The sequence below is a fragment of the Anas acuta genome, chromosome 26 (genome assembly GCF_963932015.1).
Source record: "Anas acuta chromosome 26, bAnaAcu1.1, whole genome shotgun sequence".
In the NCBI taxonomy this organism is placed as follows: Eukaryota; Metazoa; Chordata; class Aves; order Anseriformes; family Anatidae; genus Anas; species Anas acuta.
Window position 1 is genome coordinate 6095190 of NC_089004.1, and position 25722 is coordinate 6120911.

The window sequence follows — 25722 nt, forward strand, 5'->3', positions numbered from 1 at the left end:
CTTTACTATCTGACTTCACCTGTTGTATTGATGCTGTCAAAGTGTGTGGTTTGCAGAAATTTGCGTTTCCAGCAGGATTTAAACACTGAAGCTGTTTCATTCTTTCTGTCCACTTCTCTCCCCCCTACCTGAGGCACTAGGGATTACATGTGAGTAGTTTGGACTCCTGTAATTTGTCTCCCAAATCAGAGAGGTTCCCTGCTATAAGTACTGCTGTGCAATATGAGTTCCACCCCTGTACTCACAGAGTGCTAAGAGGAAGGACCTTGAAGTCAAAATGGATCTAGGTACCCCACTACCTGTGGCTGGAAGAGTAACTACAATCTATTTTAAACCTTTAAAATCACAACTACCCCCAAATTATTGTGGGCATTGGGTTTGGGTGATTTTTTTGTTGTTGTTTTGTTTGTTTTTTAAATCACACTTGCTCGTGTTCATAACACAAACCAAAACAGAGCTCCTCCAACACCTCATGGCCAAGCTTTTAAGCACATTTAAGAGCTGTGCAGTTTGACTTCCTGATCTGAAATAATGGGGGTGCTACCATGTGTCCCAGTAGATTAGGCCTCTGGGTGTTGAAGTGTGGACTCTTACTTGCTCCCTTTGATTTGCTTAGTTTTCACTTGTAGTTATTGGATAGCAACTTCAAAAGTTGTAATCTGAAACGTTTGCAGCTCAGGAAAAAGTGTTGATTTATCTAGTAATGTTAACTCATTTATCTCTCGTGTGTCCTCAAGAACAAATGTATATTGAGGTGAGTATTTAAAAACGAATAGCAGAGTCAATTCAGTTTATTAACATTTTTCTGATTATAAATGTAATGGTATCTAAATATTTTAGCATTTTTCATTTCCTTCTTTGTCCCTTTTTCATTTGGAAAAATAAACCAAGTGTGAGTAGGTTTGACGAACAGATTTGTTGGAGAACGATGCGGTGCTGGAAACTTAAAAAGCTGGGCTATATACAAAAGGGGGGGGAACGGACCCCCTGCAGAAAGAGAGGACACGCACGTGCTTAGGGGCAGGCGGCCGGCATCCCTTCTACGCTGCCACCAGTAACAGAGTTTGACAGAAAACCTTACAGAGCCCGAGCCAGCTGCTGGCACCCCGAAGCGAGCAAATCCCCGGTTCCCGGCTGTTCCCCGGCAGCTCGGCGGGGCGAGGGCCGGCCCGCTCCGTGGGGCAGCTGAGCGGGAGGCCGCCGCGCCCGATCCCTGCGGCCGCCCGGGGAGGCTCCGCCTGCTGCGGCCCCTCCGCCCCCGGCCCGAGCCCCGGCCCCGCCGGCCGGGCCCCTCGGCGGCCGCTGCAGCGGGGCGCCCCCGGCCGGCCCCTCCCGGCGGCCCGGGAGCGGGCGGGCGGCTGCGGGCGCTGCGCTCCGCCGGGGGCGAGAGGGGCCGGGCCGGGCGCTGCCGGCGGGGAGAGTGGGGTCGAGCGGCCCGGGGGAGGACGGGGGGGGGGCGGGGAGGTCACCGCGGCCACCGCTCCGGGGCGCGGGGGAAGCCGCCCGGCCGCCGCTTCACCGCCGGGGGCGGCCCCGGGCCCGGCCTCCCTCGGGTCGTGGGGGGGCGCGCGGCAGCCGCGGTGTGCGCTGGCTACGGGACGAAGGGCTGCGGCTCCTTCGCTGTGGCTGTTGCAGCTGGTGGTCCCTTTTTCTAGGAAAGAAGGAAAGAAGGAAAGAAAGAGATGTCTTCTAAGGCAGAGAAAAGGCCAAAAAGTGAGGCCAGACCTCCGGGGGTGACAGCAAAGCCCCAGGGTTAAGACAGCGAAGAAGAGGGTACGCAGGGCCTGGCTCCAGAATGCACCTTCCTGCCCCTCGTCCGGGGCTCCCCGCCGGCACCTCCTGTGCTGGGACGGAGTGTTTCCTAGCTGGGCTGACTTCCTGGGGCGCGCCTTGGCTGCCTGCTGTTCCTCCACCACTCCTCGTGCTGTGAATAACCCAGAGCCCTCCGGGCTGCCGAGGAGCTTGTCATGGAGCTGGGCTTAATGCTGGTTCTGTACACCTGCAGACTGGGAAGATGCGATACGTCCGAGTGTCCCGCTTCAAGGGGAAGGTCCTCGTGGACATCAGGGAGTTCTATGTGGACAAGGAGGGAGACATGAAGCTGGGGAGGAAAGGTACAGCTACCTTCTTTAGGCGGTGGTTCTGCCTCTGGCTTAGCATTGCCTTCTCAGCACTAGGGAGATCTGTGTGTGCCATGCTGAGGGGCTGGGGTGCTGAGCAAACAGCTCAGAGCGTTTAGAGCTTTCTCAGTCTGCGTGGCAAAAGCTGAAGAAAGCACAAAGCAGGGGTGAGTACAAGCCTCTAGTGAGATCTCGAGGTTGGCATGACTGCTATGAGGAGAGGTGCTGGCAGCTGCTGTTAAGGACTCTGGTTCCACCTCTCATCAACAGTCCCTTCTTGGGCTGTTGGCAGGGGCAGAACTGTGTGGTGGAGGAGGCTGAAATCACTGCCTCTGCTGCCTACTAGTCCTAGTGTCCTACTGCTAACAAACTTCTCTTTTGGCATTGATGATGCCGAGGACAGAAAGGTGGCATTTTGTAGGTTTGCCTGTAATCCGATGGTGGAGCTGTGTTTGGCAAGGAGAGCCTCTCAGAAACAAATCCATCCTTCCCCTTCCACATGGAGGTGGAAATGTTAAGACTCCTGGATCCCTGCTGAGACTTCCATGTCACTGGGTTAGGTGTGCCTTTTCCTGGCAAGGTATTTGATGATGCAATAGAGTGGCACAACTTGGTGGCTCATTGCAGCAGTGCAACCTGAGCAGGCAATGCAAGCAAAGGGAGCTGCAACAGAGAAAACACATTTTTCTTCAGAGCTCTTTAACTGATGAGTCACTGTTTAGTGTAGGCCTTTTGCTTTGAGACTTTGACGATGACTTGCCAGCTTGCCTCAAAGTTCACGGGCTCCAGGCTGTTAGGTCACTCTTCTCTCTTGCCACGTGTGCTGTAGCACTCAGCAAAGATTCAGATAATGTGGGATTCCTTGAGGAACTTTTTGGCCCTTGCTATTGATTTTTGTGTCAAGGCAGATGACTTTCAGCTTGGTTTGCTTCATAACCACTAAACGTGTTTTTCCTTACAGAAATTAATTTTCTTCAGAGAAGTTAAAGCTATGAATTACTCACAAAGAGGGTATGCTGTAATGAAAGTTGGAAGCAGAGCCATGAAGGCTTTCTGTGCCTTTGGAGCAGAGAAGGAAAGGAGTATTGTGGGCTCCTTCCAGGCTGGAAGAAGCACAGCTGCAAAATAAGACAGAAGACCTGTTACAACAGAAATCGTGAAGAAATATTCTTCATTTAAGTAATGCCTCTGCTATTTTTTTCTCAGTTCTTGGCCCCTGACTTTTATCTAGAGAAATTAATAAAGCTCAGGCCCTAGTTCTTTAATGTACTTCTTAACAGATCCAAAAGGAACAAGCCGGTAATATCTTGCTGGAACACACTCAGCAATTCCACCATCTTTGTTTCCTAAGGGAGATGAAGACCTTATCTCTACTGGATCTAAAAAGAAGCCAATTCTTCTCTAGTGTTGAAGCTATAGTACCAATTTCTTGTTAGCAGCAGGCTTTCTAAATAGAGCTACAGCCGGCACTCCCTTTGGGCAGTGGAAAGGATGGCGTCTGAACTGGGTGAAGTAAGACTTTCCTAGAATCCCTTTCCAGCTCATATCAGTGGGTATTCTTCTAGGGAACAGACTCTTAAGGGGCTGTGGGACTCCCTGAAAGGCAACATGAGCTTACGTTCTGACATTGTGTTTCTGTGATAGCACTGGGTGCTTCTTGATGCGGGTGCTGAAGCACAGATACAACTACCATGCTCAGAAGGCTACCTCTGTTTCTGGTCTGGGCCTCTATCTCAGATTCCAGCTTTCCCTTTTGCAGCTAGTCTGAAGGAGCCAGTATGGGGGTGCTACTTGGTGCTTACCCCTTACCTGCTCTGAAACCTCTTTTTCCTCTATTTCTAGGGATCGCCCTGTCTGCAGAACAGTGGAACCGGCTGAAGGAAATCATTCCTCATATTGATGCTGCAGTCAAGATATTCTAAGACGAAGAATGTTGGACACCTTCAATCAGTTTCTTTCCCCTTGAATGCACTGAGAATCCTAGGGCCAAGAATTCCTGCCCGGAGTTTTTCCCTCGCCTGGCTGGGGCTTTGTCATTAAGGCGGTGGTAATGCTAAAAAGGCCAGAGACTCTTCTTATTTTCAAGAAGTAGCTTGTAATGAGCAGGTGGAACCAGAGCCAGTGCTGTGAAGTAAGACTGAAGCACTTCTGGTCTCAAGCAGCCTTGAGGTCTGTGCCAGTGAGGGAACCATAACTCCAGCCTGGCTTTCCAGGGGTGGATGGCTGGCAGTCTGCCCTGTGGAGTGCTTTGACTGCTCCGCATCTGTTACTGTCTTCCACTTGGTTGGGTGTTGAGTAAGATGGCTTTTGTATACTTCATGTTGGCATCTTCTGTGTTTCTTCCACATGCTGTTTTGGCTATTCCAAGTGCTTTCTGTGTTTGTGTGACTTTTTCTTTTTTTTTGAGTGCAGCAGTTGTTATACTTCAGCAACTGGTTTGTTTGTAGAGGTTGAATATGTACAATGAATGTGTTTGCATTATAAGAAGGAGAGGTAGCATTTCACAGGCTGGCAACTTAACTCCTTGTTTCAGGCACCATTGTTTGTAGGTTGCTGTCGTATTTCTCTTTCAAGAGAGTGCTCTTTAGTGTTTATTCTTATGACATAGTCCCAATAATCCTGCAGTCAGACGGCAGTCTACTCCAGGCCATGGGAAAGGCAAGCTAGGATGTAAATCATTCAAAGGAGCTTGTAAGTAGGAGGCTTATTAAACAGAGGGGAAATTAAAAGCCTAAGATGGAAAGAGGAAAAATTACAAGCTATGGAAAGAGTAGAAAGAGGGTGTTTTCTCCTTGAGCTCTGAACGGTTCACACTCTGATATCGGCTGTGGCAAGCACAGCCTTCCTCAGCAAGACTTTTCCAGACTTTGCAACAGCTTGCGTCTTCCATCTATTTTAGGTTCTTCCCTTGCCCTGGTTTCCATAGTATCCGAATACTTCCTACTCTTAAATATATCCATCTGACACTTGCAACACCTCATTGAAGTAGGAGGTACTAAGGCCCTTGCTCTGTAGAGGTGCTGGGGCTGCAACAGCTCAGGATTGTGTGGAAGATGCGGGGTAGAGCTGTGAATTGAAAATAAGCTTTCCTAAATGCTGAGCTTGTAACTGCTGAACTTTTGCTAGGGAGAGCAAGAGAGCAAAAAAAAATCTTTCCCCATAAAATTGTCTCTTAACTAAATTTTGAAGGGCTTGGTCCTGTAGCTGCGTGGGTGGGGTGGAAATGGGCAGACTTAATGACTGAGGCATTCCCCTCTGATCCTGCATTCAGCTAGTCTCTAGCTCAGCGTTGTATTTCTTTGACTCCAGTAGTGCGAGAGCACCAGTGTACTACAGTGGCGCAGAGGCAGGTTGGTTGTGCCGCAAGCTTATTCCCAGGGAGTATCACTGATATAATGCCGTAATACACTCTTCAGAGGCTAAATGTAATGGGAAGATAAAGAACTTTGTAAACTTTCGTAAAGTCACAAAATAGTTAATTTTTGGTTTGTCGGAAAGTTAAAATGTTAAAAAGTTAATGCGAGATTCATTGGATATCTGTTACCCCAACCAAAAGTAACCAACAAAGTCTTGGTAAATGAGAGGATGAAAGGTTACAGCAGTAAGTTGTATTCTTTTGCTTGTCTTTCTCTTACACTGTCAATCTGTCTGTTTTGAAGCAGTTTTCTCTGCAGAACCTCTTACTCCAGAGCAGAAACCTTCAAGTGACACGAAGGAACTGATATTTTCTTCAGATACCAAACTATTGCTGGGGTATTTTCAGACTTTTTTTTGTAAAATCAGGCATAATATCTGGGCAGTATTTGAGCTGTGTGAGCTAGTATGTAGGGCACTGTGGGGAGAGGGCAGGAAGGAGGGAGGATAAGATGTGAGGAGCAGGCATGAGGGGAATTTGAGTTGGGCTGCTGTGTTTGGGAGCACTGAGCTGTTGTTGCACCGGGTGCATGTGTTGGATAGCAGGTCCCTCCTCCTCTGCCCACTGCTTCCATCCACCCTCAGGATCCAGGACAAGAGTACTGGGAGCTGCTGGCAGAGATGCAGAGCAAGGTGGAGGAGAGAGGCCACACTGTGCCTGCACCCTGCTCCTTTGTGAAGCCTTGGGCCTGGGCTGCATCCCTGCGACTGCATCCCTGCGACTGCGCCAGTGAGGGCAGCTGTTCCTCGTGGAGCAAAAGCCTCGGGTGTCGGGTGCCTGAGCATCACCCTGGTGTAGCGGAGATGGGAGCAATGATGAGAAGGCCTGGGCCACCTGAATGTGCTTAGACAGCTAATGTCCTCTGCTGCCTCACAGCATCTGTGTGAGCTGGAGGAGCTGGTGGGAGAGCAGTCCCCGTGGTGATGCAAGGAGGCAGATCTGCCCCTGGCAGCAACAATGGCTGCTGAAACAAGGACGTGCCAGCTGCTTCAGACCATCCACTGCAGCCTGAACAGGACCTGGCTGGAAATACCGCTGCCAGGCTGCGGGTAGCAGCTGAGCTTTCCAGGAGCAGGGGGCTTTTGTCTGGGTCGGCCTGGGACAGAGGGACCTGGCCAGGGGTTGTCAGGAAGGGGCCGGGGGGGGGCTGTTGCAGCTCAGCCTCGGGACAGGTGCTCGGGGTGGTGCTCGCTGCCCCGCTGCACTCGGGCAATTTTCTGCTTCAAGCAGTTGCTTTGCCTGCAGCCCCCCGTGCCGAGGCACCGAGAGGAAGGGGGCTCGCTGCCGATTTCCGAAGACGAGCGCGGAGGCAGGGGGTCGCGGCCCGCCTCCCCCGCCGGCAGCACGGAGCGAGCTCCCCTTCCCCCGGGAACGGCGCCGCCTCGTTCCCCGAGAGCCCGGGGCAGGCCGTCCCGGGAGCGGCCCCGGCTCCTGTGGGAGCTCCTGCCGAGAGCCCCGGGCCCGCCCGCGGCTGCCGGGAGCTCTCCCGCGGGCTGCGGGGGCTGGGCCCGGGGGCCGCGGGCGGAGCGGGGCCCCCCGGTTCCTCCGCGGCAGCCGCCCGCAGCCGCGCGGCTCCCCCGGCCGAGGGGCCCCGGCCCCGCGCCGCCGCCGCCGCGGGCCCGCAGGGGTCGCTGCCGAGCGCTCCTTTGTGGCGCCGCGGCGGCGGCGCTGGCGGCGGGGCCGTTCCCAGCCGCGCTGCCTCCCCCGGCCGCCCGCCCGCAGCCGCGCCGGGCGCGGGGCATGGCCAGACTCCGCGAGGGCGAGGCGAGGAGGCAGCCGCCGCCGCCGCCGCCGCTCCCGCCCGCCCCGCCGCCGCCGCCGCCGCCGCCGCGCCGAGCCTCCCCCATGAGCAGCAGCGGCGGCGCGGAGCCCCCCGCGCAGCCCGGCGGCATGAAGGACCTGGACGCCATCAAGCTGTTCGTGGGGCAGATCCCGCGCAACCTGGAGGAGAAGGACCTGAAGCCGCTCTTCGAGCAGTTCGGCAAGATCTACGAGCTCACCGTGCTCAAGGACCGCTACACCGGCATGCACAAGGGTGAGCGGCCGCCGCCGGCTCCCCGCGCCCCGGTTCTGCCCCCGCGCCCCCGTCCCCGGGGCTCGGCGCCCCCCGCCCGCTGACCCGGGGGCGGCCCCGAGCCCCGGCCCGGCCCGCGCCGCCTCCCTCCCGCCGGGCCCCCGGAGGCCCCGACGACCCCCGGCGCCCCGGAGCGGGGCCGCCGTGACAAAAGCGCCGCCGAGCGGGCCGGGGTCGCCGAGGCCCGCACCGGGAGCCCTCGGAGGAGCCCTCGGGAAAGGGGCGGCAGCGCTCGCCGTGCCCTCGGACCCCCTCCCCGGCCGCGGTACGGTGCCACGGAGCCGAAGTCTGCGTGACAAAGAATGGAAGTGGCCAGAGCTGCCGCTCACGGGGGCGGCTGGCAGAGAGCAGGGGCCTTCCAGAGCTGGGAGAGCTTTAGTGTATGCTGGAAAGTTTGAGGAGGTTGTTTAGCTACCTTCATTGTTGCGTCTGAAAGCTGTATTTTGAATAGCTGTCGCGTTCAGTATGTCAGCTCCCTCTGTGGAGCAGTTCCAGCCCACCCGTAGCAGGCGTTCAGGATCTTGGGATCGCTGCTGCTCCAGCAATGAATGGGAATTCACAGAGCCCGCTTGCTGTGAGATCTGATAGAGCGATCTCAGCACCGCTTCCTGGTACGTGCAGAGCCTGCAGGTAACCTACAGTAAGTGCCCGTACAGCTGTCAGTGCTTGGCCTGGGCCTCTGTGCCTTACGATGATTTGTGATGGGGCTGTGTGGCAGTGCCCACCAGAGGGGGGGGAGTTGCATTCAGTCCTGATGCCTTTGGTTTCATGTTGTGGTGAAAACTTAAAAAAAAAAATCAACAGACAAAATGCAAAAAAACAACCCAAATTGTGGGTGCCATGGCTAGTCCAGTACTTCCAAACTGAGCAGAGAGAGAAGGGGACGACAGAAAAATGAGTTTATTTCCAAACAAAAAATCAAATCTAGCCCCAGCATAAAAAGACAAAGTTCCTCATTGAAGCCTGTCAGAGTTGGGCTGGTTTGAATTTAGCTGAAGAAGCAAGTTTGACTTGGGACTGGAGGACCAAAATGTCGTGTGCTCGCGTGTTGGTGTGTGTGTGGGACCAAGCCTGAACCTGGTACCGTCTGACAGCGAGCAGCCAGGTTCCAAACCCAGCAGGAAGAGAATGGGCCCAAGGCAAGAGGTGATCACACGTTTCATTGCGGTTGCTTATTTAGTACAGGCTGTGTGCTCTGAGGTCGTGCTCCAGGCAGGAGGCAGATTCTGGAGATGGGGAGTTAGAGGGGGCAGCACTGGTATTAGCTGCATCGGTGTGAGAGGAACTTGCTAAATGCAGGGTTCATGCAGCAAAATAAATGTTCCTTTGGTTTTGATGTTTTTGAGTGGGTGCGGGTGTTGGTCAGGCATTGTTCTCTGTTCTGGCTAGAGAAGGCCATTCGGATGTGCAGGTTCTTCTGGTGGCTGCTGTACAGCCATCTCCACACATCTTCCATTTCTTTTGGTCCCTCTGTTTTGTACAAATGGAAAGAGTGGGATTCCTTTCCTGCTGGCTTGGGTTATGTGCAGACCCTCAGCCTGGTTTGGGACTCAGCCATGCATGTCATTCCTCCACAAGGATGCAGAGGGGTTTAATATCCAGTGAACAAGTTCGACCCACAGTCCAGGCATCCCTGGCCCCAGACTTCCCCTCCCATCTTACTGAGTCTCAGTGCAGGCTGCATGCAAGAAGGCTAAGCTGGCGAGGAGCTGCTCTGCTCCCTGTGGTATCAGCAGGCCTGCAGGGTGCCGGCAGCAGGGGAAGCACTGTCACAGGGCCTGGTCAGGGCTTCGCAGCCCCTGGGCTGTGGAAGGCTTTGGCAAATCTTACACACTCATCCCTGCACCATACAGAATCTTTCTGGGGCAGTTGAAACAGCAGATTAAGTTTTCTTTCCCCCCATTCCCTGATCTGCAGCAAGGAGTGATTGAGAGCTTGCGTGCATCTTCCATCTGCTTTTTCTTTTTCTTTTACAAAATGGGGAAAAACACTTGTCTGAGAAGCCAGCACTACCAGTAAAGACCAACAACTCCTCTTGCAATCCCTTGCAGCTTAACACTGGGAGTTGAGCAGCTCCTCCCGTCCCCAGGGAGGATGGAAAGACGGAAAGGGCTGGCTGGGGGCATGAAGGTGTGAATTGGACTGTGGAGTCCGAGAGCTGTCCCCTGTGGACTGTCTTGTACGTGGGCTGAGAACTGAAGAATCCTCTGGAGGTGGAGGAAGATCTTACAGGTGTAGCAGAAACAAACAGAGTTATGAAGTGGCTTTGTTAGTGCCTGACTGTTAATGGCCTCAGGAACCTGGCTATTGGTAGTTGATGTTATTCCAGTCTCCTAATAGCATTCATGAGGCAGTGTTTCCGTTTATGTTAATCACAGATGTATTTGCATTTTAATGGCTGTGTTTCTTGTAAAGCTAATATTTTCACGTAAAGAAGAGGGAGGCATTTGAACAGGCTTCTGCAATGGGTCAGAGGAGACTGATGAGGGAGAATCAAGTGGAATTTTTTGGCCTCAGGTTCCAGGATTGGGCAGAATGCAGTTCCTACAAGAGTGTCTGCTGTGCTCTCCTGCATGGATTTCCTTGCAGTGCCACAAGAGAGGAAGCCGAGAGACTCCGTAGTATGAGATATGGAACTGAACTGCTGGGAAATCGCAGTGGCAGGAGCAACCCTCTCACAGGGCATCAGGGGACAGGTGGGTGACTTTTCCAAAGGGCAAGGATGCAATAACAATCTCAGTGTCCTGTGCCTCGCTAGCAGCTGAATTTTGACTCAGCTTCTGTAGGCTTGTAGATAAGCTCCCTGCTGACTCCCTGCTTCCCTTGCTGAAGTATTTGACGAGATTTTAAATTCTAAGTTGAATCTGAAAAGCCCTCTCTTCTGCAAACTGACAGCCTTTTCTTACTCAAGGCTTTAGACTGATGATGTCTAGAGTAATGCTTAGGTTCTGAAGGAACTGCAAATCCCAGAGTCAATGTGTGGTTTGTAGGGAGAGTCTGGCACATACTATGTTTTTGCTGCAATGTCTTGCAAGTGGAGCAAGGCTGGGTTTTGCTTGCAGGGAGCTGAAAACCCTTCTGGAGCTGGTGGGAGTAGGATGGGTAGGTAATAGTGTGAGGCACCTTGACCCACACACAGCCTTCGGAGGGCAGCACCCACACAAACCATGCAGCCTCTTCTGGAGTCAGCCGAAGGCAGCGTACCCCATTGCCTCTTGAAAGCAGAAGCAAAATGTGATCACAGTGCAGGTCTGTCCATCTAGGTGGTAGCTCATTCTGGGAGGCCTGGCACCGACGCGTGGTGTAGTCCCAAGAAGCCTGTAATTCATGGGACACCACCTGCATTCAGTTACAGGTGTAGGATAGACATACACCCAAGCACACAGCCAGGGAAGACCTGTGGAGTGGGTTCCCTGCTGACTTTTGAGTCCTGTTTTCTTTCAGTGTTCAGCCTCCTTAAATTCCAGCCCTCTGGTTGTTTTTGCTGTCTTCCATGATTTTTCCTGTGCTGCAGGCTGGCAGACAAGTCCCTGAAGGCCAGCAACTGGTAAAGTCCATCCTCCCTGTCCGTTTATCTTTTTGCAAAATTTTAATGAATTTTTCCATTTTAATGAACTAATTACTCATGGTCACATGCACAGAGGAGCTGAGGGAGGGCAGGTGCCAGAGGATGGCAGAGCAGAGTATTGTCACTAACAAACACTCGTGCTGGAGGACAGGGTGACTTCCTGTGCAGTGTCTGTGCAGTAGCAGCACGCCGTGTCTCTTGTTTCAAAGGGAGCTGACAACCTACACCAGGATTTTCAGTTGGATGGTCTGTGTTTGACGTCTGGGAAGGTGGGAAAGGCATTTCCTGGCTGGTAGCTCTTTGGAAGGCTTTTGTGATCCTTTGGAGCAGCCCCTGGTGCTGTTTCTGCTGCCAAAGGATGGCTGGCAAAGTCCTGGGGCTCTCTGCCTCATCCTTTTCCCTCTGGCATGTTGTGGAGCCTTTGGCGACTTATGGCACAGCTGGTGAGTGGGCGTCAGACCTGTCGTGCCGTGTGTTCCACCGTGAACCAGCACTCAGCCCCTGGTGGGTTTGGTCAGGCTCCCCAGCTCTGTCTGACGCAGCGAGTGCTGGAGCCGGTGGGTTCGCTGTTTCAGAGGCCGAGGCTCCGCTCTCTCTGTTTCTGTCTGGCGTGAGCATGTTGGAAACAGCCAGTGATTCTGAAGCTCCTGGCAGCCCCAGGCATTTCTAACACTGTCTCAGCAGGCACAACGGGCCGGGCGTTACAAGTGCCCAGGGTGGCGTGAGCCTGTCGGCCAGTGACCTGAATTTGCTGTTAACTAAAGCAGGAAACGTGGAAGTGAGAGTGGCTTGGGCCCTGTTGCAGCTCCGTGGATGTCTTCCCACTGTTGAGTAGATTGCTGATAAAAGAAGGGCACTCTTCTCTGTGTCCGGGTGGCTCTGTCAGGCTGAGGCAAGGATGTTGTCATCATTATGTGTGGATGTGGTACCAATTCATACAAATCTGATAAATTGCTAATTCACAGCTCCTGACTTGAGAGTTTTATGTGCTAAATCTCACCTTGATTATCTCAGTGCAGCAGCTGGAAGCAAGCAGGCCAGCATCTGTGTTTGGAACTATGGTGACCGGGCCTCCAAATCTGTTAAAAATGGGCTTGGTCTCTCTGGTTATACAGGTGCTTTTGAGGCTTTTCCTCATGCTTGACATCACGGCTGTCTGAGAGGGGAGAGAGAAAGCAAAGGGGTGCTTCTCCCCCATGGTAGGGCTAGCTGCCTCTGCCATGAGAAGTAAAGTTTACCTGCATGTTCTCTGTTCCTGTTGCATTTGTTAAATTAGCTGGTGATCCCATATTTGCCTTGGTGCAGCATTCTCAGTTCAAAACCTGTCCAATAAGGAGCTTTAATGATTTGTTTGAAATATCTAATACTCCTGTGTTGTTTGTGGAGGGGGGATTCTAGCAGGAGCTATGAGGACAGGTAAGAATTGCTCAGCTGCAGCAACTGATGGGAGCTGGGGTAAAAGAATAACATAATCTTGTTGCCGTGGATTGGCATTGTCCTGAGCAGCTGGCTTCCCCGTGGCCTAAAAATGTTCTGTACCATGGAGCTCCTCTGAGGCGGGGGGAGAGATCCAGGCAGGCCTTCTCCTGTCTTCACTACTGGATCCAAAGGGAGCTGAAGAGGCTTTGGAGAACGTCAAGCAAGGCATGAGAAAGCGAAGGCAAAAGAACAGGATTCTCTGGGCTCTAACGATGCCTCTGCAACCCTGACACGACTGTATCCATGCTGACATTCGGTAACAAGCTGAAGGGACGTGTCTTGCCTTTGCTTAGGATGTGAAATGCCACAGGGAGTTGGAGGGGTGTGAATGAGGGGGTCAGATGTGTTCTAGCATTTGAGTTTATTCTCCAGCGCTTTACCCAGCCTCATCTGAAACAACTCAAGTGACAGAGCTCCTGGCACCTCCCAGGGGAGATCATTCCACAGTCTAATAAATCCTCCCTCTGCTAGGAAATGTTTCTTGATAACCAGCCAACTTTTTCCTTTGTTTGGTTTCATTTGATTGTTCTTAGCATCAGAGCACCCAAAGATGATCCCTCTTTTTCCTGGAGGGGCTACAGTTCCTCCCCTACCGCGATAGTTCCAGTTTTAGGCTAAGATGTTGGGTCAGATCTTGCCATGGGTACGTATACTGATGTGTGCACACACTGTATAGGTGTAAGTATGGCACAGAGAGCCAAGCCTCTCCTTCTGTGGCTTTCTGTGATTGCCTGGATCTGGATTGTGGCTCTTTGTATCAGCCTAAAATCTTGGATGCTTTTCCACTTTTCTTGGTTATTTTGTTTGGTATCAGTAATCATAGCGGTCCCTGCTTCCCTTCTGATCTTTGTCTTTTGGGCTGTTTCTCCCACAGGTAATGTTAGCCTGCATTTTGTTCTCCTGTTGTTTCTCACCTTTCTCAACACCAGTTTCAAACTTAGTTCATTCACTGGGACTAGTATCCACAACTTTTACAGGCCTCCTCCAAGGTCTGTTTGACCTTTACTGTTGTTTCTTTGCCTGTTTCCCTAGAGTTGGCGATACATCCAGACTCGGTAATGTGTGCCCCTTTAATCAGCAAACCTCTCCCTCTCCATCCACTAAGATGCTAACTAAAATAAGAAAGCAGTCAAGGTTCACATGAGGGCTGTCCTGCGCACTTCACCTTAGCAGAACAGTTGGGATGCAGGTCTGCTGGAACAGGCCAGCATGTGTGTAGTTCATGTACCTTGGTCACCTGCTGTTACCAAAGAGAAACAATGCATTGGTTTGCATCTGCAACTGCACATCTAACTCGATGCTTACTGTGTCCAACTGCAGGTTGTGCATTCCTCACATACTGTGCCAGAGACTCTGCCATCAAAGCCCAGACAGCATTACACGAACAGAAGACTTTGCCAGGGGTAAGTCCCAGTGAATTGTGCCTGGAGTTCATACCGTGGGCTGGCAAACAGGGGGTTGTGGGGGAGGGAGCGAGGGTGGAAAATGGCTTGTGAAAGAGGAGTATGGTTTGAGGGTTAGAACAGGGAGGGGAGAGCCAAAGTACAGAGCTGCTCTTCAGAGCTGCTGCTTTTTATCTGCCTTGCCAAGGCTGCCCCATGTAAGTCCAGCCAAGCCTGTTTCTGTGCTGCTCTTTGGTCTCCGTGGTGTGACGTGGCTTCTCCAGCTATCTGTTGCTGGCACTAAGGAGCTTTGATGCTTTGGGATGCAGTGCATGTGCCCAGCAAGGTACCAGCCCCTTTTCTTCCAGGTGTGCTGAGCTACCTGTGGCTTATTCCTGAGTCCTCCTCACTCTACAGCTGGTGTTGGGAGCAAAGTACAGTTGGGATCCCAGGTGATGAGGTAGAGTGGATCAGGCCCCTCATTGCAGGCAAGCCTTCTGCTTCCCTGGGACCTGCTGGCACAGTGAGAGGAGCTTTTGAGTTGTTGCCATTCCCGCTTTGGTGTGCTGTGAGGGCTTTGGCTGGGCAGTTCCCTTGCTGTGCTGAGGGGGCTGAGCAAATGCATTGGAGAGATTCGTTTGTAGCTGAGTAGGTGGAGGCACTGGATACTTGGAGACAGAAGCTCACACGAGGCCCTGAGTGCTCAAGGCAACGGGATAATTAATGTAAACCAGGGGTCTCTGGAGAGGAGGGAAGGAATTATCAACCATAACATTTCCTCTTTTGTCTTGGTCTAGACAGCTTCCCTTACCTCTCCCAGCGCCCCTCCACACACAAATATTTTCATGTTTGTTTACTTGTACTCCCTTTTTGCATGGGCCTGTGTTGGCATTTGAGGGCTGGACAAAGAACCTAACTTGACTACCACTTAACCTCAACCAGTAAAGATTCTGTTACCTCAAGGCAGCGAGGGGGAAGCCTACAGGTTACAAGGTACTCAAATACTAATTGAGTTAATTTTGTGAGAGGGAAAAGACCAGCCGTTGAGCTAAAGCAATGTAATCTTCTGTGTGTGGTGGTCCTGGGCAGTCTTATAACAAGTTGAAGGTTGGAGGAGCAGCGTGATGAGTCCTGAAACAGTGCTGTAACACACTGGGGAAGAGATGGGTACGTCCCTGTCTCGTATCAGTAGAGGGGCCCTGACAGATTATTCCTGTGAGGCTCGGGGGATTCAAGGCAATCTCAGTTGTGTTGCATGTCTACATTCGGAATTAGTTGCGTGTTTCACTATGTTCTTTATTATTTGTCCTGCATGGGGTGGCATTTAAAGCATCAATGCAAAGCACATTTATCTGGGATGTGGTGATCTAAAGGCTTTTTATGTTATGGGAGACGTAAGAAACTGCTTATCAAGTGGTAAGAGGTGTGTGCTAGCTAAGTGCTTTCAAACATGTGAGTCTTTAGACAGTTAATGAGTAATGTGCTGTAATTAAGCTTCACGATTAAGATGAAGATGAGCTGTGCTGTATTTGGATCTGTCTTTCTTCAGGCTGACAATATACCACTTCACATTTAATTTCTCTTTTGGGAATTCCCTGTGTGACCAAGAAGGTAGGATTCTCTTTGGTCATTTAAGTGGTTGTTCAGAGATGCTTACTACCAGGATAAATCAGATGTCCATCCTGATGTGGGTAGAGTTGATTTTAGCATGGACATGGGTTGCTTGACCTGAGGTAGCTTCCAGCCCCATTTTCTGAGTCCGGATTGCTGGTTTCCATGGAGTATCACCCATCCCTCTGGCCCAGCTGATCACAGAGAATATTCTGGAATTGAATCACAGCCAGGAGTGCTAGGTAACTGGTTGTTTCCCTGTTTTGGGAACAAGAGTCTGGAATTTCTCTGTACATTCACATCTTCTTACATGTATGAACTCTGTAGCAAAGCCTCTCGCCAAAAATGCCATGAGGACCCTGGGTAGGACAGAGAACAGGATGTACTAGACCACACCTCTAGGATCTCAGTAAATGTGCTGTAGTCTGGTAAAGGAGAATTTTTTTGTTCATTTTACACATTTACAATCCTTTTACTGCAAAGAGATGAGGGAAAAAAAAATTAAGAGTGTCTAATGTCAGTGTAGGGTAACAGAAACTTTTATCTGAATGGATGACCAAGGATCAGCAGCTTTAGAGACAGCAAAGGTCGGAACTGACGTAGAAGGATTTTGTTGGTAATCCTATGCTTGCCATTGTACTGCAAAGCAACCAGAGATGCCGCAGGTACCCAAGTGACCTTCTTTGTTGGTCTCAGTGCTGACAGAGATCAGACCAGTGGTTGATCTCAACAGTTTATAAATCTGAACAGAAACAAATGAATTTCTTAACCTAGACTGGACATTTGGTAATAACAGACTTATGGAAGTGCTTTGATATGGTTTCTTATGGGTCCTTAGACTGTGCTCAGGCAGCTCGGTAGGGGAACTGGAGGAGAGTTTCTGGGTTCTCCTTCCAAGCCTGTCAGTGGGTTGGCGCCTGTGCCCATGGGTGTATTGCCTATGCCCTCTGGGTTTGGATGCTAGGGTTGTCAGCACATCTGGGAACACTGCCACATTGTTCCCGCAGAGCCATACCTGCAGTGTGACTGTGCTGACGTTTTACGTGGTTGCTGATTACTGTAGGTTTCCTACATAAATCAGTAGGAGTAAGCATGGTCTCCACAGGCTTTTATGGTGTTTCTGGCAAGTTCTTTCATTTGGGGATCAAGCTCTCTTTGCGCTGATGAAACACATTTCATCTGTTTATCTTTAAATTGAGGGCTGTTGGGTGTGTGGTAGTTCAATAGAATGCAAAAGTTAAACCCCAAAGAGCTTATTTTGGACAGTGAGAATTAACATCTTTTTCTGAAAGTAGACAGATTTATGTTTACCCCCCCTTTTGTAAGGTGTTGGTGTACTCAGGGCATAAAACGAGAAGACTGTCAGCTGGTATTGCATTATCTGAAACTTGTGTTCAGAGTACAAAACACCTGTGTTGCCGTCAGAGCTGGTGAATTGCTGTCAGGCCAGTTATGAAGTAACAAATGCGTGCAGATCTTTTCTTGGGGAAGGAATGATGGAGCTTCCTAGAAAAGAGAGGTGAAGGTTGTCATCACTGAATAAGCAGAAGTGTCTGATCACCCAGCCTTGCTAAGGAGTTTAAAAGGATGCTAAAGATCTCTGCCCTTGCTGACAGCTGGGGAGATCAGGAAGAATGCTCAGCCTCTTGGCTGTGCAGACAGGGAGCCTGTTCCCAGACACCGTGGTGTGGGCCCTTGGATGGGCCAGCAACTTGTGAACCTGAAGGGTTCACACACCGAAGGAGTGCTGTGCAGCAAGGCAGGTTTGCCCAGAACACTGCTGGTAGGCGCAACAAGCTACAAGGAGCAGCGACCCATGCTGTGCAGCGTGCACAGTGCCAACCTCACAGCCAATTCCCTGCCCAGCAGCTGCCTCCCTGCCCTGCAGAGTGCTCTTGGCATCGTGCACGTGGAAAGGTCCTGCTTTGTGTTCCCTGAGAATGGCTTGGGGAACTGCACAGTTAAGTTTGAATCAGTCCCAGTAAAGCAGTTTGACTCTCTCCAAAGACTCAAAAGAGATGGAGGGAGATCTGCCGGCATAGCAAAACAGAAACCATCTTCCTTTGTGGCCTAAGTCTACAGGGCTTGGGGAAAGACACACAGCCCATGGACGCTGAACAGAGGCGAATTCTTTGGATCTGAAATGCAGAGAGAAAATCAAGCCCTCACGCTCCTTCCTAAATCTGTTGTCCTCTCCAGCTGCCAGCCAGCCTAGCAGTGCAGTGTTTCACCTTCTCACTGCTCCCTGGCACATTCCTCCCTAGCTCAGTGAAACGATATTATATCTCAATAAACCATGCCTTTGATTCGTGATTGTACCTTCACTTTGCTGAGTTCTGAAAGGAACTGGAGAGGTTATTAATGACATGCAGTGATCACACACCAAGTTAAAGCCTCTTGCTAAGTGAAATTTGAGGGAAAAGCAGCCAGCTTTTCAATATTTCACAGAAATGCTTTGTGTCTCTTTTCATTTGCAGCTAGACAGTTGCAAATTACATAAAATTGCTGCTGAAGAAGGGAAAGAAGAATAGAGGGAGAGAAGGGGAGGGAGGATTTAAAAAAAAAAAAAAAAGTATTTTTTCTGGCAAGATACAGTTACAGTTTTATTTCTATGCAGAACAAAGAAGGGCTTGCTGAAAGGTAGGCAAGTAAGTGGCAGAAATTGGTATTGATCCAAGCTGGAAATGTGGGCAGTTTAAGAGCAACAGTGGGGGTACTCAGATATGGCTACACTGTGGGGAGAACTCATGGTTGCAGTGAGGACTTGGGAATACAGGGACACAGGAATGGAAAATTACGGACAGCAGCAGCGTTAGAACAAAGCGAAACTCTGGGAATGCACCAGGGGTTGAGATGCAGCAGCAGTAACTCACATGGTTGGGCATAAGGATTAATGCAGAGACAGCAACTGAGTGGAGGGCATCCCTGTGGGCAGGCTGTCTGCTGTGCTGCCAGCAATGAGAGCTCACTATGGGCTGTCAGGATCCACAGTGAGTGACCATACAAGGGAACGCGGGCAACTGGAGGGGTTTTGGTAGAGAGGTCAAAGCATCTCATTCTCCCCTTTCCTTCTCTTCTGCACAAATCCTGGTGTCAAACCAGTCTGGAGTGGTATTTCTGAAATAGCTTCTTCATGTGAACACTATGGGATATTGCAGCTGGCAAAGCTGGGATCCATGCTGAGAAGTGGAGTATGGGGCCTGAGTGTTTGGCTGGGGGCTGGAGCTGGCCTTCAGTTATTGTTTGAGGTGGCTTTTGCAGTTTGAATCCTTGGGCAGGGCAGGGTGTAGAAGCTTTTTCCACTGCAGGTGGCATAGAGACAATTTCAGTAAATTCACTAGGGAGCTCTGCAACTTTATCAGTAGAAGGTGGCAGTGCAGAGAACTTGTGAAGGCTGTCTCATGGAAATGGCAGCGGCAAGACATGAAGGCACTGGGCCAAAGCCCCTGGGCAAGCAGCAGTAGAAGTGCCCATTCACTGCAGAAGGAAATGAAAATGTTTACTCTGTCAGGGATTTGCCTCAAGGGGCTGAGAACTAACAGTGAAGCGAGGCAGCAGCCCTATGAAATACATACCCTGAAGAGGCAGAGGGAGAGCAAGCTGCCAAGACAAACATTGGTTCCTGCAGCCTACAGAGTTGGAAGGATAACGAAATTAAAGATCAGCACCCATTCCTACATTGCTTGCTTACTATACATTTGAGTGTGTGTGTGTACGTGTACATCTAGATCATTTATAAAAACATTCAAGAGAACTGCCCCTAAAATGGAGTCCTGTGGAACCCCACCAGTGACTGGCCATCAGCCTGATGTAACCCCATTTACCAGAACCCTTTGAGCCTAACCCATCAGCCAAGTGTTCACTGGTCGCGTTATGTGTTTATGTAGCTGTATGCTGGGCATTTTGTCCAGAATGAAACTTTGAGAAATATTATCAAAAGCTTTGCTGTAATCCAAAAAGATTACATCAGCTGGTTTCCCTTGGTCAGCCAGGTGGGTAACCTTGTCATAAAAAGAAATAAGTTAAATGGGACTTCACCCTTGTGAACCTGTATTGTCTGTGACCAATGACTGCATTGTATTCCAAGTGTTTGTTTTCTTGGTGTCCTAGCACCTGTAGAAAAGGATTTGAGGAATTTGGCACTTTCTTCTCACCTTAAAGGTCCTTTGACCTTCGGTGACACTGATCACAAGTGACAAGAAGAGATTAGGGCAACAGGGATGATCATCTAATGTCCTCCTTGGTGCAATGCGCTGAAGCATCAAGGAAGGAGCCCTGTGAGAACAGACTGACCATGGGCTCCCGAGAGACTGAACTGATGTGTCTGCCAAAGTCATGCACGAGGTAGGGGCTGTAATTGCTATACTGGGCTGGCGTCCGCTCTGGTTGTCTGATGCTAATGCATCAATGTCACTTCCATAGAACTGTCAAGAAGATCCAAAGGCTTTGAGTCACGGCAGTAAGCTTCTTGCCTTGCTCCCAGAGCAGCACTAGCTGGAGTGGGAACAAGGATGACTAATTGTGTTAAGGGAGAAGGAACAGCACAGCAGACAACCCAAGAAGTAACGCAGCCCGTCCATGTGTATTGTGGCCCATACGCTCAGGTGGCTGCTGGCTGATTTCTGCATGCATTCGGCTTTGAGAGGGAGGGGGAGATAGCTCTCCTGCTCAGCCTGATTTGTCCTCTGTGCTGCAGTTAGGGAAAATACCCCCCAAGAAGCTTGTGAGATTGGTTGGAGTTTACTAGCTCTTACTAATAAAGAAGCACAAGTGGCATAAAATAGTGGGGTGAAATCCAGCAGTCTTCCTTGTTCATCTGAAAACATAAGGCCATAACCACGTGGGCAGCAGCTTTGTGGTTTGGACTCTGGAGATTGCATTTTGTTTCTGCCACAGATTTTCTGCATTGACCTTCATCGTCACGTACTTTAGATTCTTCCACCTCATCATTACCCTTGTCCCCTTCAGAATGGAATTGGATGGGGTGAATATCTTAAACAGCCTTTGCAGTTGTTCCGGAAAGCTGCTTGTTGGTCTGTGTGAGACCACTTACCTTTCTCCCTGAAGGATGGCCTTTCTGGGTAGGACTGAGACATCAGGACATCATTGGAAGATGCAAGCAGGAGACTTGAGCACTGAGACTGGCACCAGTCCATCACTGCTTGTGTTCCCAACCACGTGCAGAGTGCAAATGAGCAAATCAGCATTTAGCTTTGTCTGCTCTGCACCGCTAGAATTGGTTTGGATCAGTCAGTCAGGGCATTTTTAACTGGCTCGCGGAGGCTGAGGCCACAACTTGCAAAGCCTAAGATCTCAGGACCTAATTCTGACAATGGCGTTGGATGCCTTTTGGTTCCTGAAGTCCCAGAGGAGCCAGCCTGCATTGTGTGTTTCCTCTGCTCTGCCTTTGACCCACTTAACAATATGAGGTTCCTCGTTGCACCTGGGGGGCTATTCTACATCACTTACATCGCTTGACTCCTAATTAATAGAGAGGCTTGCCCTGCCGTCTGTGAGGGTTGTCTTCTCTCCAGCTTTTGCAGTCTGAAAACTAGAGTAGCAAGAGGTAGCAATCACTGTTCCTCCTTGGGGAGTGTGGCTACCAGACTGCTGAGATGACAGCTCATGCTGGGTGTTGCTGTAAATGTGGGGAGCCAGACCACCCAGAGGGGGCTTTGGGGAGGCCAAGGCAGGGGGGAGAGAAACAGCACGTTTCTGCCTCAGTGAAATAAGTAGGGAAGCTTCCTCTGACCTCAGCAGGATGAGGAATTTTCCCAAGAGTGCTACAAGGCTGGAAGCATTTCTATGAAATAAGGGAGGAAGCTGAAACGGAGCACAATTTCTCTGCTGACCAGATGCCAAGGGTCGGGTGGGATGTAGTCCAGACACTCTCCAGCAAGGGCACCCATTGCTACTGCTTCACCAGGAAGCTCCAGGCTCCTCTGGCCTGCGGTGGCTCTCTTTCCAGCAGGGTTCTCATCCCTGCTCCCTGAGGGCTACGTAGGAAATACGGTTGCTGTGCTTCGTAGCATCAAAAAGCCTGGCTTCTGTGCTCAGTGTAGCTTTGTGCCCCCACACGACCATCTAGTTGCTTCCCACCAGTAACCCCGAAGCACACAAGTTGCAAAGGCTGCTTGTGTGTGAGGAGGAGAGCAGTGCAGGCAGACATTGCTCTGCAGGGGCTGTTGGAGGGAGCATGGCAAGGGGTGCCTCTACCTTGGGTGGGGGGCAAATGTGAGGGAGAAGCCAAAGGGAGCAGTGGGTGCTTTGTCCCCCTCTTGTGTGTGGCTCGCTGGGGGTCTCTTGCTGCGTGTGGGCCAGGAAGCTTCCATGGGTCCAGTAGACCACGGGGCTGACAGCTCTTGGTCTGTCCTGAATAGCAGGTAGGCAAGGTGTGGGGGAGAGGGACTCTGGGTGCAACTGGCCCACGCGCGCCTGACAGTGTGTGCTAAATGTAATGTGGTATTCTTCGGAAATGAACAAATAGGTTAAATTATAATGCTCAACTAAATAATTCAACGAGAAAAATTAAGCTCAGCTTGCAAGGCAGGCACAGCCTCATAAATCATTTGTTCTTCCTATGTGCCACATACGTGTTCACGTATGTGTGCTTGGGGGTTATATTCATGCATGTCTGGGCACGTGCATCTGTTTAGCACTTGGGATTTGAAGCATGCACAATCTGCCTCAGTTTGTGATGCTGGAGCCAGTTGGGCCTGTACAAATACATCTTTCTTAGACTCGGGTGTCTCTGATTACTGAGCAGCCTGAGATAATGACTAGAGGACAAAAGAATTTGCACTTCGGGAGTTTGGCTGTTCGGAGTAAAAGCATGTCCTCCCTGCTGTCCCATTCCTGGGTTCCTTCCTCAAATGGAAGAGGTAACATTTGACCATCCTTTCTGTGTATTGAGACCCTGGAGAGCACTGAGCTCTTTGTCCAAGTCTTGCTTGCCACAGAGATGCTTCAAGGTCTCGTGACCTGTGGTGTCGAGATAAAGCAGCTGTGGACTCCCTTTACATTTGTAGGCTCACATCTCTGCTTGAGAGGCCTTTGATATTTTGGTTCACCTTCAGTGGCAAAATGGGACTTAGAAGGATTAAAGCTGTGGTGGTGTCCTGTTTGTGGCAGCCTCTGCGTGCCCCAGTCCCTGCAAGGAGGATCATGCCTGCCCCTCCTGCCTTTGGAAGACTTCTCATTTCAGGTAGCAGCAGGGAATCCTGCTGCTCTCCTCCAGCCTCAGCATCTGGACAATTTTCTTGTTTTCTCCTCTCTACCCACAACTTTCAGGGCAGATGAGGACCAGCCCAGAGACCAGACTTCAGATCAGTGACTGGTTCTCAGGCCCCTGGAGCTTGCAAGGTCTCTGGAAATGTGCCTCCCGCAACTGAGGGCTTGGTCTGATGCGGGCAGCGGGCGAGTCTTCCTGCACCCTGCCGAGGTGCTGGTCTCGTAGTCAAGAGAGAGGCTGTGGCCGCAGCGCAGGGGCACGGATCAGCCTGCAGGGTGCGGGTCAGGCTGTGTGCTTGCTCTCTCCCTAGGCTGCTGCGCTGCCTTGGGTCGCCACATGCAGACACTGCTCCCAGGCTGGCACTGGTGCAAACCTGCGCTTCAGCAGCCTCTGCTGCCTTGCAGCCGTTGTGGCAGGGTCCTGCTGCCTGCCTGTGACCCCGCAGGGCCAGCCCTGGGCACAGGCAGGGGGCAGGGAAGTGAAGGGGTGGACAGATGGGTGGAGGGGCCCCCTCCCCAGAGATCTTACTGAAATGTCTCTTTTCTGCAAAGCAGAGGGAATGCCCCAAGAGCTGGTTTCCAAGGTAACCACAAATGTCAGGCTCCATGTGGTGAATAACCGTCGCTATGACAACAGCTCTTTTACCCAAGGTGCAGGAATTGGAGTGATGGCCCTTTGGGGGAGGGGATGGGCAAGCTGTCCCCAGGTACCAAGCCCCCCCATCTCCCCACCCCAATGCTTTCCACCTCCTTGCCCCAGGTTGGCAGCCCCGGCTGCCCCTGTGCTCTTGTGGGGGTGCTGTGTTCTTGATTCAGCAGCACCCCTTGCTCCCTCTCTCCCTCCTTTCCTCCCCCCAGATGGATTTGCTTCACACAGGAGATGTGATCTGAGTCTGCCCCTCCATCTCCCTCCCCATCTGTTTAGCTTAATCCTGGTTTTGCTTTCTGGGTAGAGACAAGGCTACTTCTCAGAGCTGCGGGAGCAGTGAGGAGGGAGGTGGCCCGCCACTCCTCTTGGCTCAGCACACATCTGGGCTGCCGGCCCTCTCTCACCCAGCCTGCTGCCCAAACGCCCTGGCCAAGTCTTGTGCAGGCTTATAACCAAAGGATGTGAGTGGCCATTAGGGCCACTGTATCTCAGTGACAAATTCTGGGGGTTTCTGCAGCCATGTCTCACCACTTCCTGAAACCTGCCTCGCATCCCATTCAGCTCACAGGCTGAAAAAGGCAGAGCCCAGAGGCCGGTGAGTGCCAGAGCTGCACCGGCTGGGGCCACCGGGCAGCACAGCACGATGTCGCGAGCTCTGCAGGTCCATGCAGTTGATCCCGAGCAGGAAGGGTACCCTCAGCCTCTCCTTCTTCCCTGGCTGACACAGCACATCCTGCGAAATGGGGCTGAAGTCAGTGCTGCTCTCTGCCAGGGTGCAGCGTGGTGGCAGCTTGGCCTTTCTTCTGGGTACTGCCAGGCAGCCCCTGCAGCCCTGTATCGCTCCATGGGGCTTGGGCAGGGTAACTTGGGGTTGATCCCAGCTTGGGCTCCTCATCCTGCCTGAGATCCACCGGTCAGGGGAAGCCAGCTAACAGCCCCAGGCTCTGCCATGCCCAGCAGTCAGGCTTTGGCAGCTGTGCACAGCAGCCCATTACCTGCTGGCTGGCATCACCTGTAAGCTGCTGAGTTACTTGACAGGTTGCCTCCAGCTGCTGTGGATATAGTCTCTACCTCGGTTTCCTGGCAGGTGTGGCTCAGCCACCCCCTGGAGCCTCACAGTAGTGCACTTTTTGTGTGTCGGCTTCTAATCACATTTCAGTTTGTTACTTATGGCTTGTTTTCATTTTTCTGTTCTGTTGCTGTTTTTCCAGAGGGTGTTTCCTAAGAGAGGGGGCAGAATATTGCTGGACCTGCAACTTCTGTGCAGGTCTAGCTTGCAATACTCCTGATTATTTTGGTATTCTGAATGTTGCTGGTTCAAGTCACTGTCAGCCTTTGTGAATGATGCTGATAGAGACATGGCATGAGATGAGCTGTGAATGTGGAAATCTGCTTTGTACACTGTTCCTTGGAGGACTTCTGGCTCAGGTAGATCTTGCTAGCCTGTGGAAGAGGCTACGGTTTGTCGCTTCCCTTTCTGGGAAGAGACAGTACCATACCATCTAGCTGACAAGTTTTGCCCTGCTTTGCAGTTCAGTCAGTTAAAGCTGTGAGCTTCTATCCAGCTGCTCCTGGGTAGAAGCGTCCGTCTGTTTTACCTGGAGAGGGCTTATATCAGGTGGGCTTGCTCTGGCTCGTTGCTTATGGCTGGATTATTGCTGATGACACTAATGGGTGCAAGGGAGGTAAGCGTCTGTTCTCCACAACCATGTGTAAGGATCTTTTGTCACTTTCAACCATAACATTCCTTCTGTGGTCAGGAGACACAGCTGGAGAGCAGCACTGCCTTTCTCTAGTGCCGGCCTGGGGCACAGAGCTTGCTCTGACTGCAGGAGGGCTGGGGAGGGGGAAATATAGCATGCCAGCTTGCTGTTCAGAGGCATTCTTTGTTCCTTCCTGCTAAGAAAGTGAGTGGCTCAATTAGGTGAGGTGACCATGCCTGCACTGAATCAGAGCAGGCATCGCAAGAGCTTCCAGGCACGATCCGACCTGAGGCCACCCTAACCATCCTGCAGGCCCCAGTCTCATGATGATGACCTGCTTCATTGGAGTCCTTTCTTTGCCATTAGCTGTGTCTGGAGGAAATGAAGGTTTGTGCATGGTGGACATCTCTAGGAGAGCTGTTCCCTGCAGGCCATCAGCTGAGCAGGGAGAAGTGCCTGGTTTCCTTGTGAGATGTCTGAAATCTACCTGG

The 25722-nt window shown here is 51.4% G+C and overlaps 1 protein-coding gene and 1 pseudogene across 4 annotated transcripts in view; both read left to right on the forward strand.

Annotated features, from left to right (window-relative positions):
• Window positions 1–742: 742 nt before the first annotated feature.
• On the forward strand, window positions 743–5919 carry LOC137844771 (activated RNA polymerase II transcriptional coactivator p15-like; annotated as a pseudogene).
• A 1356-nt stretch (window positions 5920–7275) lies between these two features.
• CELF5 (CUGBP Elav-like family member 5) overlaps window positions 7276–25722 on the forward strand; it is a 39664-nt gene continuing 21217 nt past the window's right edge. Inside the window, exons 1-2 of one of the 4 annotated variants that reach the window (XM_068661863.1) lie at window positions 7276–7570; window positions 13977–14059. In XM_068661863.1, the coding sequence (XP_068517964.1) occupies window positions 7276–7570; window positions 13977–14059 (378 nt within the window). Of the gene's footprint in view, window positions 7571–10139; window positions 10306–13976; window positions 14060–25722 lie in introns of those variants that run through there. The other 3 variants (XM_068661866.1, XM_068661864.1, XM_068661865.1) reach the window with 3 other exon arrangements.